This window comes from Lissotriton vulgaris, chromosome 10 (assembly GCF_964263255.1).
Source record: "Lissotriton vulgaris chromosome 10, aLisVul1.2, whole genome shotgun sequence".
Classification (NCBI taxonomy): Eukaryota; Metazoa; Chordata; class Amphibia; order Caudata; family Salamandridae; genus Lissotriton; species Lissotriton vulgaris.
The window spans coordinates 343,656,555-343,672,321 of NC_141698.1; the positions used below are offsets into that span (position 1 = coordinate 343,656,555).

Here is a 15,767-nt window from a genome sequence, read left to right on the forward strand (position 1 = left end):
GGCTCTGTCCCCTCTGCTTTCAGGTACTTTTCGACGTCGATCCACCCTTGGATCACACCGGACACTTCTGCTTCACATCGCCTGCAGCTTCTTCAGCTCCAAGCACCAAGAGCCTGCGTGTCAAAACCCGACGCCACTTCGACCCTGTGCACCCACTTCCTGTGGGTGAGGTAACATTGCAACGCCGGTGTTCCCACACTGGTACACACCTCTAGGGTCTGTGTCTTAAGTTTTGTTCCTCTAGGTTCAGCGGAAGTATCTTTAAACTCACTTTGTGTAACTTTTACGCACCATTGACATTGCATTGGTGCAAGCCGCACTTTCCGTGCTGCACCCGAATTCCGTGGGCTACTCCCGACTTCAGCATTGTTAGTCCTGACTGCTCCCAGCGATTCTCTAGGCCCTAGGCCTAACCACTGTTCGATTGGTATCTCTTATACCACTTTTTTAGTATATGGTTTGAGTGGCCACCGGCCCTCATCCAAAATTGTGCAACTTTGTATGTTATACTGTGCTTTTGATTTAACGCTTGTGCCCCTTTCCTCATAAAGAGTACTGGGGAGTAATTTAGAAATAAATACATATATTTTTATAATATATACTTGTGTGGTGTCCTTTCATTTGATTACAGGATTGTATGTGGTAAAACAGCTCGCTTAACACGACCTCTTAAATTAAGCCTTTAAGGCTGCTTAGTCCATGCTACCTCTAGGATAGCTTGTCTAACAAGGTTGACTTACAACCAGACATCTTTGGGGTTTGTTTGGACTGATACCAAGTGGTTCCAGAATTGGAAACACTACATATCAGGCCAACTTCTCACACCAACAAAGAGCTGGTCATCCACCCGGAACTGTTTGGTGCGATATAGGTAAAAGGAAAGCAGCCGTTTTGGATCCAGAAGGTGGAGCCTCACTTACTCTTCCGAAGGATGCGGAGGCGGAAAGAAGGTGAGCAAAGTGATGGTCTGCCCGATGTGAAAGGCAGTGACAACTTTGGGCCAGAAGGATGGACGAGTCCTGAGGACAACTTTATCCAGATACACAGACGGAAAAGGAGGCTTAGAAGAAAGCGCCTGGAGCTCACTCACTCATCTGGCAGAAGTGATGGCGACCAGGAATGCAGTTTCAAGAGTTAGAAGCCTCAACGGACAGTTGTGAAGCGGCTCAAATGGAGCACACATTAAATAGGTTAAAACCAGGTTCAAGTCCTACTGAGGCATAACGAAGGGAATAGGGGAAAAGAGATGAGTTATGCCTTTCAAGAAACGATTTACAACTGGGGACTTGAAAAGGGAAGGCTGATCTGGAAGCCAGAGATGGTCAAGAGATACCCTTTGATAATGCCCAGAGCAGAGCCCTGCTGGGCTAAAGAAAGAAGGAACAAGAGAACCTCAGAAAGAGGGGCAGAGAGGGGATCCATAGCCTTTGCTGTGCACCATGCCACAAATTTGTTCCACCAGCAGGCGTATACAGTCTTAGTGGAGAGACGCCTGACTGCCAGAATGACATCACAGACTTTGGGAGGCAGGTTGAAAGACGCCAACGGCTGCCGCTCAACCTCCTCGCAAGGAGGTGGAGGCAGGACAAGTTCAGGTGGAGGACCATCCCTTGTTGCTGCGACAGAAGACCCTCTCCGAAGAGGCAGACGGGTCGCAGGATCGACAGACATGTTGAGCAGCTCAGGATACCAGACTCTTTGTGCCCAATCCGAAACAACAAGAATGACCTGGGCCTGGTCGTGCCTGATCTACTTCAGCACTCTGGACAGAAGTGGTATAGGCGGAAAGGCATACAACAGACTGCAACGCCAATCGCGTCGAGAAGCGTCGCCTAGCGAGTGCCACCTTCGAAATTCTAACGTGCAGCATTGCTGACATTGTGCTTTCTCTTCGGTGGCGAATAGATCTAACCAAGGCTCTCCCCACTGTCGAAAGAGACCTTGCACCACCTCAGAGTTAACACGCCACTCATGATCCATCATGCACCTGCGGCTGAGTTTGTCGGCCCTGGTATTCAGTGAACCTGCCTGGTGTTGAACCACCAGAGATATGCCCTGATGTTCCACCCATGTCCTGAGGCGGAAGGCCTCTTGACATAGGGTCCATGACCCCACCCGTTTGTTGCAGTACCACATGGCGGTGGTGTTGTCCGTGAACACCTGCACCACTCTTCCCCAGACAGAGGGAAGGAATGCTTTGAGTGCAAGACGGATCGCCCGGAGCTCCAGAAGGTTGATATGGAACTCGGACTCTGACGGAGACCAGAGGCCTCTGATCTCCGCTTCTCCCATGTGGCCGACCCATCCCAGAAAGGATGCGTCCCACACCACTGTATGTTCAGGTTGGGAAAGGGAGAGGGACCTGCTGATGACCCAATCCTGGTTCGTGAGCCACCACTGCAGTTGTCGAGCAGTGCGCTCCGAGATCTGAACGCAGTCGGACAGATTGCCCTGATGCTGCGCCCAATGGAACTTCAACAAGAAACAACTAAGGGCTGGCTCCAATCAGTAAGGCTGAGCCTTAATAATTATGAAACAAACAGAATTGCCAGTACTGATGTAAGTGGTTTAAAGTAAACAAATAATCATCCAAAACTAGAAGAGAAATTCAAGAGTGGGAATTGCTAGTTAATAGTTTTTTATTTTAGCAGATTTTTCAAAGATATTTCAAAACTTTTAGTTCATAATACAAAAAAAGAGTTGGCTGCATCGACGTCGACCGATGATGTGTCGACAGAGGCTCCCTCGACGCCGAACGACCATGGCTAGTCGTCGACGGAGGATGACTCGACGTCGAACGCCAATGGCCCGGCGTCGACGGAGAATGCCTCGACGTCATAGCATGACGATGCTGCTTCGACGTCATATGGCTCGCCGTCGAGCTCTTCCGCTTCGACGATGACCTATCCCTGGACGCTGACTGTAGCGGAGGTACCCTAGATGTAGACGCTGAAGACATCTTCTTCGTCGCCGTCGACTGCTTCTCCAACGCCGATCCCGACGTCGAATGTGAACCAGTCGGGGCTTCTCTCGATGTCGACCGCGTCTTCCGACTTTTCTGCTTCTTGGGAGATCTTCCTCTCTCAGAAAGTCCATAAACTCGAATCCTCTCACGTTCTTTAAGAGTCCTGGAAGTTAAAACCTGGCAGTGTTCACAGGTTTTAGAGGAATGAGATTCTAGTAGGCACAGGATACAGACTGAATGAGTGTCAGTCTTGGCCATCTTCCTTCCACACGAAGGACATTTGTCAAAGAGAGAAGGCATCTTTGACAGGAAAAACACCTTTTTTAAGCCTAAAAAAGGTTTAAGTAACACCCTATGTCTAAAAGAAGTCGAGTGAAAGCAAAGATTGTAGATTACTTGGAATATTTTTTGACAGAAAGTCAAAAAGAAAGGAGCTGTTTCACCAGGGTCCTGACTGAAGGAGCCGGAAAGAACAACTGACCTAACTGTTACCCCTGAGGCATGATGGGAAGCCTGGGGTCATGGCTGCCTTAAAGGCACGGTGCCAGTTTTTTGTTGAAAATGGTTTCATTTTCTATGCTATTGTTTTTACAATGCAGCCTGAGGGCTAACAATGTCTATTTACAAGCAATTTTCAGGATTTATGAGTGGTTTACTCATTAAAACACAAAGTTCAAAGATTATTTGACCTAATGTGTTTTCTTTTTTTGCTTCCTAAATAATTGCAGTGCATGTATATGTGTTTACATTGTTTTTTACCCTCAGTTATGGAGCTGCATTGTTGTGAGAAAAATAATATATGTACATACATATATGTGGAGCGAGATATATGTGTTTTTTACATATATATTTTTATATTGTTTCCGGCGTCCCGCACATGGGCGGGAATATTCAGTGCTTATGACTTTGATGAGGATCCCCTGGAAGAGAACCAACCATATCGCACTCAAACTGTGAAAAAAACAACACAAAGCATATTGCACTAGAGATATTCCATTAGGCCCTGAAGAGAATCCCCTACTAATCTGTGGGATTCGAAACGCGTAGGCCCTGCCACACATTGGTGTGCGAGAGCCGCCGGGTATCTAACGAATCAACCCTGCAGCTCCATGTTGTACATTACCTAGTAGCAATAATTCCAATGAATTTTGATCACTTTGTTTGATATAGAGGAATGTACTAGAAAAAATTGGTCATCTTAATACCACTGTAAAATATTGGCAGACCCTGGCCATTTTTCTTCATTTTCCTACATTGTTTTGTATATATATTGTATTATATGCTTTGTGTTGTTTTTTTCACTGTTTGAGTGCGATATGGTTGGTTGTGACATGCGTGTAACTTTGAATGAATGATTGATGTATAGTTATATTCTAATGTCTTATGTGTCTTTTTTAAGAGAACTCTTTTTTGTATTATGAACTAAAAATTTTGAAATATCTCTTTGAAAAATCTGCTAAAATAAAAAGCTATTAACTAGCAATTCCCACTCTTGAATTTCTCTTCTAGTTTTGGATGATTATTTGTTTACTTTAAACCACTTACATCAGTACTGGCAATTCTGTTTGTTTCACAATGGAACTTCAAGTCCCACTGCAGAGCCCACATATGCTATCTGACATGATCGACCAGCAGGATACAGGAGGCCATGAGACCCAGCAGCCTCATGGTCATTCTGACCAAAACCCGGGATAGAGGCTGAAATTTCGGAATAATAGCCCCAATATCCCGGACTCACTGTTAGGGAGGATAGAGCCCAAACTGCACAGTGTCCAGAACCGCACCGATGAAGAGGAGCTTTTGAGAGGGAATCAGGTGTGACTTTGGCACATTGCTTGAGAACCCCAGCAAATGCAGGTCTGCCGTAGTCTGGAGGTGGGAGACGACTGCTTGAGGCGAGCCCGACTTCAACAACCAGTCTTCAGGATAGCGGAAAACTGAAACCCCTGATAGGCTCAGATGAGCTGCGACCAGCGCCATCACTTTCGTGAACACCCAAGGGGAGCTGGTAATGCCAAAGGGGAGCACAGTAAACTGAAAATGCTCGTGGCCTACAGTGAACCGCAGGTAATCCGGTGGACCGGCAAGACGGGGATGTGAAAACAAGCGTCCTGCAAGTCAAATTCTACCATACAGTCTTGCGGGTCGAGGGCAGACAAGACCTGAGCAAGCATCAGCATCTTGAACTTCTCCTTCCGGAGGAAGCGGTTGATGTTCCTGAGATCCAAGATAGGATGCAGGCTCTTGTCCTTCTTGGGAACCAGAAAGTAGTGGAAATGGCAACCACGACCTACTTCTGGGACAGGAACGCGCTCAATGGCTCCCTTGGCCAAGAGAGCTGTAACTTCCTGCTGGAGAAGGGCCAGGTGATCCTCAGACATGCAGTGGCATGGCTGGAGGAGTAGCCTCGAAGGGGAGGGAGTAGCCCCTTCGGACTATCTGCAAAACCCACCTGTCCGATGTGATGGTGCACCAGTGGGGAAGGTGATAGCGAATCCCTTCGCCCACTGGCGTTTGATAGGCCTGAAAAGTCGGACTAGGAAGGTTTGGAGGATGCTGCAGAGGGAGGTGTGGTGGACTGGCCTACCCGCTGGCCCCCGGAACCACGACGGTTGTTCCCAACTCCCAGGCCGCGCGAAGGTTGGGTAACTTGCTGCGGCCTGTGGGCCTGGGTGGCACGTAGCCAAGAAAGGGGCGAAAAGCGGAATGCGCTGGGCGGCTGGAGAGGCCCAAGGACTTGGCCGTAGCTCGCGAGTCTTTGAAAAGCTCTAAAGCATTGTCCGCTTTGTTGCTGAAAAGGCGACGGTCATCAAAGGACATGTCCATGAGTGTATTCTGGACATCCCCAGAAAAGCCATTGGATCTCATCCAGGCGTATCGTCTAAGAGCTACTGATGCAGAAATTATTCTACCAGCATCCCTCCCGGCGGCAACAGCCTGGAAGAGCACTGTCCGGGCCTCCTCCGGACACTGAGGCAGCACCTGCGCAACCTAGTCCAAAACAGAGTGGGAATAACGGCCCAATAGACATGCAGTGCTTACTGACCACAGTCCCAAGCTGACGAAAGAGAAAATCTTCTTTCCAAGATGATCCAGCTTCTTGGATTCCCTTTCCGTTGGAGCAGTAGGGAATGCGCTTTTGGAAGTAGAGGCTTGGACCATCAAGCTCTCATAGGTGGGGTGTTGTGAAAGGAAAGTTGGGTCGCCCGGGGCCAGGCGGTAGCATCCGGCAATCATCCTATCCACAGGAGCCCCTTTGTTGGGCCTGGACCAAGTGCCCAAAAGGACGTCAGCAAGGGCCTCGTTGAATGGAAGCAAAGGCTCCAAAGAGCTTTCCGCCAGCTGAAGCACCTCTGTCAGGAGGTTAGTCCTGACTGCCATGGTAGGGTGTTCAAGGTTGAGAGTCTTGCCTGCCCTACGCAACACTACAGCTTACAAAGCCCCCTCCTCTGTTGCCATGGTAGAAGGAGACAACATGCAGAGGTCAGAGGACATGTCCAGACCACTGGCATTCCCCAGGTCCTCTCCCCAGTCCTGCTCAGATTCCACCTGTTCAGCTAAAGGTCTCCTGACCCTTCCCAGTCCTCCTCCTCATCCTCTGGGTGCCAATCTGACTGAAAAAGGACCCAGGAGTGAACAGGGGCACAAAAACCCCTCTTGGTGCCAGATCCGGCGTTGGGCGACGCCGGTACAGCTCCGGGTCCATCCCAAGATGGAGGCCGACCGGCGTCGAATGCGTTAATGGTGCCGGAGGAAGCAGCGCCGGTGGAGGTGTAACGAATAGTTTCTTACCTGTCGGTGTAGTTTTGCAGCTTGAAGATCTTTCTGGATTCACTATGCTGTGCATTATTCCGCGATCTGGTGGTTGGGTCCGGATTCGTAGTCTTTTTTCTCTTTTTTTTTTTTTTTTTTTTTGTAGCCCAGGTGGGCGTCGACGTCCCACCATTTGGTGCACCTTCGTGACGTCGGCACGCTTCCTGCGGAAGATCCCACACTTGGGCGCCATCTTCGGATTCTTTTTTCTTTTCTCTTTTGTGGTGAATCCATGGCTATGTGTATTAAACATTCCTTCAACGTAAACTTCTTCACGTATATTTGTCTTTGTTAAACGTTCCTATCTTACTCAATGTCCTTCCACCTTCTCCAGCCTCATCTTTCTGACGAAGGTGGGTGGGTTCGCTAGTGAATCCAGAAAGATCTTCAAGCTGCAAAACTACACCGACAGGTAAGAAACTATTCGTTTTGCAGCGTGAATCTTTCTGGATTCACTATGCTGTGCATAGATTTCGTAGCGGTTTTGTCACTCATGTGGCGGCTGGGTGGAAGATGAGCGTTGGTTGTTAAAGATATGTTGAAGCACTCTTTGGCCCACTTGTGCTTCCTTGTTCATCTGCACATCTACGCAATAGTGTTTAGTGAAAGTGTGCACTGAAGCCCATGTTGCCGCCAGGCATATGTCTTGGATGGGCGTGTTTGCCAGGAAGGCGATCGTTGCCCCTTTCTTTCTGGTTGAGTGGGCTCGTGGCCCCTCCGTGAGCTCCTCACCAGCTTGCATGTGGCAGAGCTGTATTGTTTTGGCAATCCATCTTGCTATGGTGTTCTTAGTCACTGGTCTACCCAGGAGCCTCCTTGCGAAGGACACAAAGAATTGCTTCGTCTTCCTGTGTTCTTTCGTCCTTTCTATATAGTGCATTACTGCCCGCCTTGCGTCCAGAGTGTGGAGCGCCCTCTCCGCGTTTGACGTGGGCTTCTGGAAGAAGCTAGGTATCTGGATACTTTGGTTCATGTGGAATTTAGATACTACCTTGGGCATGAAATGCGGGTCTGTCCTCATCACGACCCTGTCACTGTGTATTTGTATGTACGGTTCTTGCAGCGTCAAAGCTTGTAGCTCGCTCACTCTGCGTAGCGATGTTATTGCTACTAGAAAGGCTGTCTTCATTGTCAGCATTTGTAGTGACGCTTTATGGATGGGTTCAAACGGTGGCTTCATGAGTTCCGTCAGTACCACGTTCAAGTTCCATTGCCGGCGGCGGCATCCTCTTGGGTGGCGCTATTCTCTTCGCTCCTTCCAAGAACCTTTTCACTACTCTGGAAGTGAAGAAACTTCTTCCTGTTTCTCCTCTTGTGTATGCCACAATCGCTGCCAGGTGAACACTCAGCGAGGACGAGCTTAGTTTAGCTTTGATCAGGTGCGTGAGGTATCTGAGTACTGTAGACTCTCTAGTCAGTTTTCTCTCCAGGTTTTTCCTGTGGCACCACTGCGTGAACCTCTTCCATTTCTCCCCATAGCACTTCCGCGTGCTGGGTCTCCTTGCTTCTCTCAGCACCCGAAGTGTGCTCTCTGGTAGTTTTAGATGTGCGAACTCTAGGTCCTCAGGAGCCACGCTGACAGACAGAGGCTTTCTGGTTCTGGGTGTAGAACTTGTCCCCCTTCCATGGAGAGAAGGTCTCTTCTTTTTGGGAACTTGTGTGCTCTGCCCTGCGACATCTCCATAATCTGAGAGTACCAAGTCTGCCTCGCCCATTGGGGAGCCACCAGGATGAGAGTCATGTTGCTCGACCTGCACTTGTTCAGGACTCTGGGGATCAGTGGCGTCGGTGGAAAAGCGTAGGCAAATTTCTTTGACCAGCTTATCCATAGGGCATTCCCATGGGACATTGGTTCCTGTTCCCTCGATGCAAAGTGTTGGCATTTTGCATTCTGGCGTGTTGCAAACAGGTCTATTGTTGGTGTGCCCCACCTCCTGAACAGGTTCTCTGTCTCTTGGTTGTTCAGTTCCCATTCGTGGGACACCGATGCTTGCCTGCTGAGCCAATCCGCTTCCACATTGTCCTTCCCTGGCAGGTGTATGGCAAGCAGGTCTATCCTGAGTGGGATCGCCCATCTCCATATTTCTTGAGCCAAGCTCGACAGAGGGAATGACTGAGTCCCCCCTTGCTTGCTGATGTAAAACATCGTTGTGGTGTTGTCTGTCTGTATCATCACCCTTTTGTTGTAAATTTGCTTTTGGAAGGCCTTGAGGGCCAGCAACACTGTTTTCAGTTCCAGGTAGTTGATGTGCTCGACTGCATCTCCTGGGTTCCACAGACCCCTCACTCTGAGCCTGTTCATGTGTGCGCCCCATCCTTTCTGGGATGCGTCTGTGGTGATGGTCACAGTTGGGTCCGGTGGCGTTAGAGGCTTCCCCATCGTTATATTCTCCTTCGTCCACCATTTCATCTCCTCCTGCACATTGTGCGTAACAACCACTAGATCTTCCCAACTTCCTTCTACTTGTGACCATTGCTGTTGCAGCCACTCCTGTAGTGGTCTCATCTTTAGCCGAACATTGGGGACCAGGTGGATGCATGACGCCATCATCCCCAAGATCTTGCTCACCGTCCTCACTGTCAGATCCTGCCCCTTCTGGTAGTGACGTTTCTCCCTCAGAAGGTTGAGTGTTCTCTTCTCGCTGGGTGTCACTCTGCATTCGACCGTGTTGATCAGGGCTCCCAGGAAGATTTTCACTTGTTCTGGGTCCATGGAGCACTTTCTCCAGTGGATGGAGAAGCCCAGGTTCGTGAGCGTTCTTGTGACCTGTTCTGCGTAAGCTTTGCATCTCGTGTAAGAGCTTGCTTTCACGAGCCAGTCGTCCAGGTAGGGGTACACGTGTATACCCTCCCTTCGTAGGTGTGCGGCCACCGCCGCGAGGCATTTGGTAAAGACCCTTGGCGCTGACTTGAGCCCGAAAGCCAGGGTTGTGAACTGGTAGTGGTCTTTGTTCACCTTGAATCTTAACATGTGTTTGTGTTTCCTGTTCATGGGGATGTGCAGGTATGCGTCTTTTAGGTCTATCGTGGACAAGTAGTCCACGGGCCTTATTTGTGGGATGACCTCTTGCAGGGAAGTCATCTTGAACTTTTGAGTTTTTACGTAGGTGTTCAGGAACCGTAGGTCCAAGATGGGTCTTAGGCTTTCGTCCGCCTTTGGTACTAGGAAGTAGTTTGAGTACACCCCCTTGTTCCGTTCTCTGTGCGGGACTTGTTCTATGGCCTCATTGAGGAGCAGTTCTTGAGCTTCCTCTTGGAGCAACCGCAGATCTTTGCCCTTGTGACCCCTTCTCTTTGGCTTTCTGCTTGGTGGATATCTTTCCAACTCTATGCAGTATCCGTGCTGTATAATGTTTAGTATCCACTTGTCTGTGGTTATTTTTCTCCATTCGTGTAGAAAAAATCTCAGCCTTCCCCCTACTGGTGTTGTGTGTTCTCTTGAGCCGTGTCCGTGTGAGCCTCCCCTTAGCTGTTGGTGCTCTCCCCCCTGAGGCTTTGGGTGGGTGAGCGCCTCCTTCACGGAGTCACTTTTGGGGGGGTTGATCACCACATCTCCGTCTCTGGCCCCGTCCGTTTCCTTTCCCCTTCGAAAGGACTGGCCCCTATTCTGGGAGTTCCAATTCTGCCTCTGTTGACCCTGGTGCCATTGGTTGTCACTCTGTTGACCATGGTGGTGCGACTGTTGCGAATGTGATTGCTGGTTTCCCCCTCTACCATTTGGTCTCCTTGTGGGGTGCCTCTCCGCATCCCCCTGAATTTTAGGGCTCCCATCGATTTGGCTGTCTCATTGTCCTTCTTCAGCTGAGCCAGTTTGTCATCTACTGATGCCACGAACAGCGTCTCCCCGTTGAAGGGGGTGTTCAGGATGTTATTTTGCACTTCTGCCTTAAAGCCTGATATTCTGAGCCAGGCTTGCCTTCTCTCAGTGATGCCTATGGCCATCAGCCTGCTAGATGTTTCTGCCCCATCTAGGGCTGTCTTCAGGCATGCGTTTGCTATGTCCTTTCCCCCCTCCACGAGGTGGGCTGCCCTCTGCCTGTACTCCTCAGGCATGTGTTTCAGCAACTGGCTCATCTCAGCCCAGTGCTGATATTGGTGTCTATTCAGGAGTGCATTGGAGTTTGCCATCCTCCAATGCATAGCGGCATTTCTTTCAATTTTCCTTCCAGTGAGGTCCATCCTCCTGCTTTCCTTATCAGGTGGTGGCCCAGATGTGGTTGGCACGTTGGCCTTTCTTCTGGCCGTTGCCGCGATTATGGAGTCAGCTGCCACGGTGCCCTGGATATAAGGGGGGTCCTCGGAGGAGAACTTTTATTTCTTCTCCGTCCTCGGGGTCACTGACCTGCATGTGGCCGGTTCCTTGAAGGCTTCAGTCCCTTGGGCCGTGACGCTCTTCAGCATGGGCAGGAAGCTGCTTTTCGTCTGTGAGGGGAGCAAAGTCTCTAGCAGGAAGTCAGCCTTTGTCTGTTCCTCCACCAACTTCACATTGTAGACTGCTGCAGCCTTCTTAACGACCTCATAGTAAGCCCCGATGTCGTCTGGCGGCAAAGGCCTCGAAGGGTATGTCTCCACAGGTTCCTCGGGGTTATCGGCCTTGAGATCCTGCCATTCTTCCTCTAGCGACGCCGAGGATTCTGAGTAGTAGCTCTCGCGGAGGTAATCTCCTTCCGAGCGGTAGAAATCCTCCTCTTCTCCCTCATCTGTGGGGTTTGGAGTTTTCGGCGGCTCCTCGGCTTCGAAGTCCTCCTGCACCTCTACCTCTTCGGCGGTCGCAGCGGTCTTCGAGGGAGTCGAGTAGGTCTTCGAGGGAATCGTATAGTTCTTCATTGTTTCCTCGAAGGCTCTCTTCCTCTGGAGTATACTCTCCATTTCGGCCTCGAGCCTTCTCTTTTTCTCCATCTCTGCCGCTTGCTCGGCGTCGAGCTTTTCGGCAGGTCTCTTCGACGGTACCTTCGACGTCGAGGCCGTTCTGAGCGTCTTCTCGGTCGAGGGTCCCTTCTCGAGGGCCTGCCTTGACTACCTTTGCTTTTCGCTGGTCTTTGCCATCTGGGAGTCCTTTTCGAAGGATCCGCTGGGCCTTTCGGAGGATGCGGCTTCGGACGTCGAAACTTTCGTCGCCGGCGCTCCTTTCGAGGACTTAGCCTCTGCTTTTTCGGGGTTCTCCCTCAGGCTTTCTCGGCCCGGTCTGGGTTTTCGGGGTCGTGGACTCTCCTACCTTTTTTGAAGGTCTCACATCGGTCTCTACGATCGTGAAGTCATCTGGTCCCTCGGCGATGTTCTCCTCTTCGTCGGAGGAGGCACCCAGCTGGTAGAGGGTCGGCGTGGTCCCTTTCCCTTGCATCGTGTGGTGGGCCACCCTCTGTCTCTCTCGAACTCTCAGAATCTTCGGCGTGAAGATTGAACAGGCGTTGCAATCCTCGCTTGAATGGTCGATCGGCAGGCAGAGGTTGCAGACCGGATGCTGGTCCTTCTGCGCGTACTTGTGGTGGCAATTACGGCAGAACTTGAATGGGGTGTTGTCCATGTGCTCGCTCAGGGGGCCCCCTGCGCGCGCTTTCTCCTCTGCCGTCGAGTATCACGAGGTTTTCTCCTCTTTCTTCGTTCTGGCTCTAGGAGGTCTTCTTCTCCGACTTCCCTCGGTCCTTTTTCCTCAAAAACTTGGTGTATTTCCTTCTTCTCTCCTGAAACTTCTCCGGAGCTTCATGCGACGATCCAGACCCAACGGCGGAAAAAAGAATCTGAAGATGGCACCCAAGGGTGGGAGCTTCCGCAGGAAGCGTGCCGACGTCACGAAGGTGCACTAAATGGTGGGACGTCGACGCCCACCTGGGCTACAAAAAAAAAAAAAAAAAAAGAGAAAAAGGACTACGAATCCGGACCCAACCACCAGATCGCGGAATAATGCACAGCATAGTGAATCCAGAAAGATTCACGCTGCAAAATGAGGTCAACCTGCGCCAATCCGAATCCAGGCCTGGATCCAAGGGGGGCCTGCGGCGCAGGGGCCGTCGGCAGAGAAGGCCTAGGCCTCCCAACTGGTTCCGCGGGGCCCGAAGGCACACCGACAGGTCCGGGCTGCCCAAAGATCGCATGCATTGCCTAGTAGAACGTACAAAGCTGGGCGGGAGTCGCTTCGGGTCACGGGAAGGGAGGGAAACACGGAGTCGACTCTTCGGGCTCCGGATGTGGAGCCGCAGGAGGGGCACCACCTGCATCCCTCATCTCATCGGCCGACCGACGAGGAAAAGTCGAAGAACGATGATACTTCAACGACTTCTTATGCATCGACTTACCCGACCCAGAGTGCGAAGACTTTGATGACTAATGGTGATGGGTCCGAGACGAGTCCCTCGACCTCCCTCGCGACTGGGACCTCGAATGGCGCAAAGCCGACTTCCAGCGCTCAAGCAGCTTTCGGGACAACTCCCACAAAGCCTTCGGCACCATCGTTCGGCAGTCGGAAGACTACTTGGGGTCGTGGTCGCGCTCCAGGCAAAAGAGGCACATGCAGTGCGGATCCGTCACCGACATCAGTCAGTTACAGGAACCACATGCCTAGGAGCCGGGCATCCTTTGTGCACCATAAGTCGAAGACTCACAGGATAAGTCGTCAAAAATGTCAGTCAAAAAGTGACTGGAGGTACCGCTCTTCCCGAATATGCGCTGGCTGGCGCAAAAAAAGAAAACTGACATCAGCGCGCGAGGGCGGCGTCTTAAGTAGCTGCTTGTGACATCATCTTGGTGACACGACGCCAACGACGGACGCGGAGCCGACCGCTGCCACCTTCCGACACGCAGAGGTACTGCTGACGAAAAAACTTTCCGGATCCAGTCTGACGCCTGGGGGTAATTCTAAGGTCAGGAATCTATAACCAACATGTTTCTTTCGGATTAGACTCATCAACAGACAGTTCTTTTGACATCCACCCCACTCTCCACATTTTGATCATAAAATGTTCCTGCATTTAACCTGCAGCCAGCTGTTCCACCAAAAGCAACAAAACACTAATTCAGAATTCCCACACATGCAAACTACTACCATGCTCACCTTTTGAGTCTCACAGTTTGGCTCACAGCTGTGATTCATGAAACGAGAACAGTTTCCCTTCTGGGTGGCATCTATGATCTGAAAATCAAGAGAAACACAAATAAAGCCTATAGGCTATAACAGTGGTAAATACACAATTTGTTCTTCTTTAGAGTTTCCCATTCAGGTTCTAAAGAGATTAAATCAGGAATACTGGGGGAGTTTGACGGATCTTTGGGGAAATAGTTATGCCACTGACAACAGATTTTTAAAAGCACTGTGTTGTACCCGCCACTACTGCAAAAAATATTCAAGGCATATAGGAATGGACAACAGCACACTAATACCTGGTGTAATTTCATATGGTGCTTCAGATTGCCCCCGAATGTGTATAAAGTGGCCTAATCCAGTTTTTACCAACTGCAGCATTTTTGCTGATCTGGAAAAGGAGCTGTAGACAAGAGAATAACCTTTTCACTTTATTCAAACTCAAAGGTTTCCCATGATGTGTCATGAACTGCTCTGGATAAACCGCCTCCCTCTTACTTGTAAATCTCCTATCACAACTTGTATTTTGCCAGTGTCACAAGTACTTTGGCAGACCTCATTCTCATTTTACTCCTGTGCTGGACTAAGTTGGCCAGTTTCTCCTTAACCAAGTAGCAGCTGTCAATGAATGGGTTGGAATGGGGAGGATAAACGTATGCAAGTAAATGCATCAAAGATACCAAAGCTGTGGTACTGAGTTACATGAGAGAAGTCTTCTCCAGCACTGGATGTTAATAGTTTCAACAACTAGCAAGCAGTATTAAGAGCAGTATCTTAAAATGTGTACTGGCAGTATTGGGTCTAAAGGGGATATCCAGTAGAGACATGCATAACGATCTCCAAACTGTGCCTGAAAGTATAGGCATAATCACTCTGTAGTAAAGCCAAGGGTTTTGCAGTCTCTGGGCGAGTCTTGATGGACTGCAGCATGCCACGGACGTGTGCTGAACAAGCATTATCTGAAGAATGATGCAATCAAAATCATCACCAGAACCTCTTGGAAAAAAATGTAATGCATCCATCCCTGGTGTTAGAGCACAGCCACGTTCAACAGTTTAGAAAGTAGGTTGTTGCAATGACCCCTGAGACCGTAATTATGGGCACCTGTGTTTGCTCCTCTTCAGTGGGGATAGATTTAGTCGGCTATTGATGATACTCTAGAAGTATGCCAAAGAAAGGAGAGCTCTCTAAGTATCACTAAGGCACTGACAGCCTAAACTAAGGCAGCTGGAAAGGTGTTGATCACCGCTCTCCAACTCCACTGTATCATACGATGCGTCTTCCTTTCCAGAGGGGATCATTAAGTGAAATGAAAGAGTACACTACCGTCGTGCTGCAGCTGAAACAATGGTGTCAACGTTTTAAGACAATGTTGTGTTTTTGTGTTTGTTTTACATGCCCTATTTTTTATACAAGTCTATAGAGTTCTATACCTTATAGAAGTGCTAGCACAGTGCATTCCTTCTATTGCAAGTTACTTAAAATCATGCTGTATTAGAGTTTCTAACCCACAGCAGTTCCTAAAATAAGCCTTTGCTCGACTTTGCTACCCCTGGAAAGCCATGTGCCCAAAGGGAGTAAGGAAAACATTACTCACAGGGAATCTGTTTGGTGCTTGTGGAATTGTAGATTCACATGCTACACACTCTCCAACTACAAAGAGTGAAATTTGAGCTATAACTTTTTCAAAGTCTTCATTTCGCTTTCAAGCAATGCATCCTATGACTTGTGACAAATCCCTGGTGAACCAGTATACAGTAACACAAACTTTACCCTAAGCGTACCATATTTTTAAGCGTGCCGTATTTTCCGTCATTGGCTTAGATGATTGAGTGTACATAATTTAAAGACGTATATAGTCTGCATAGTTAATTTTTGCTGCCGTCTTGCCTTGCGTGGACGTGACGGTTGGAT

The 15,767-nt window shown here is 49.5% G+C and overlaps 1 protein-coding gene across 2 annotated transcripts in view; it reads right to left on the minus strand.

Annotated features, from left to right (window-relative positions):
• The window catches only part of SETD2 (SET domain containing 2, histone lysine methyltransferase), a 1,045,105-nt gene that overhangs the window by 636,134 nt on the left and 393,204 nt on the right, over positions 1 to 15,767 (minus strand). For both annotated transcript variants that reach the window (XM_086941119.1, XM_086941120.1), the window contains one exon: positions 13,827 to 13,904. In XM_086941119.1, coding sequence (XP_086797245.1) covers positions 13,827 to 13,904 — 78 coding nt within the window. The remainder of the gene's footprint in view (positions 1 to 13,826; positions 13,905 to 15,767) is intronic.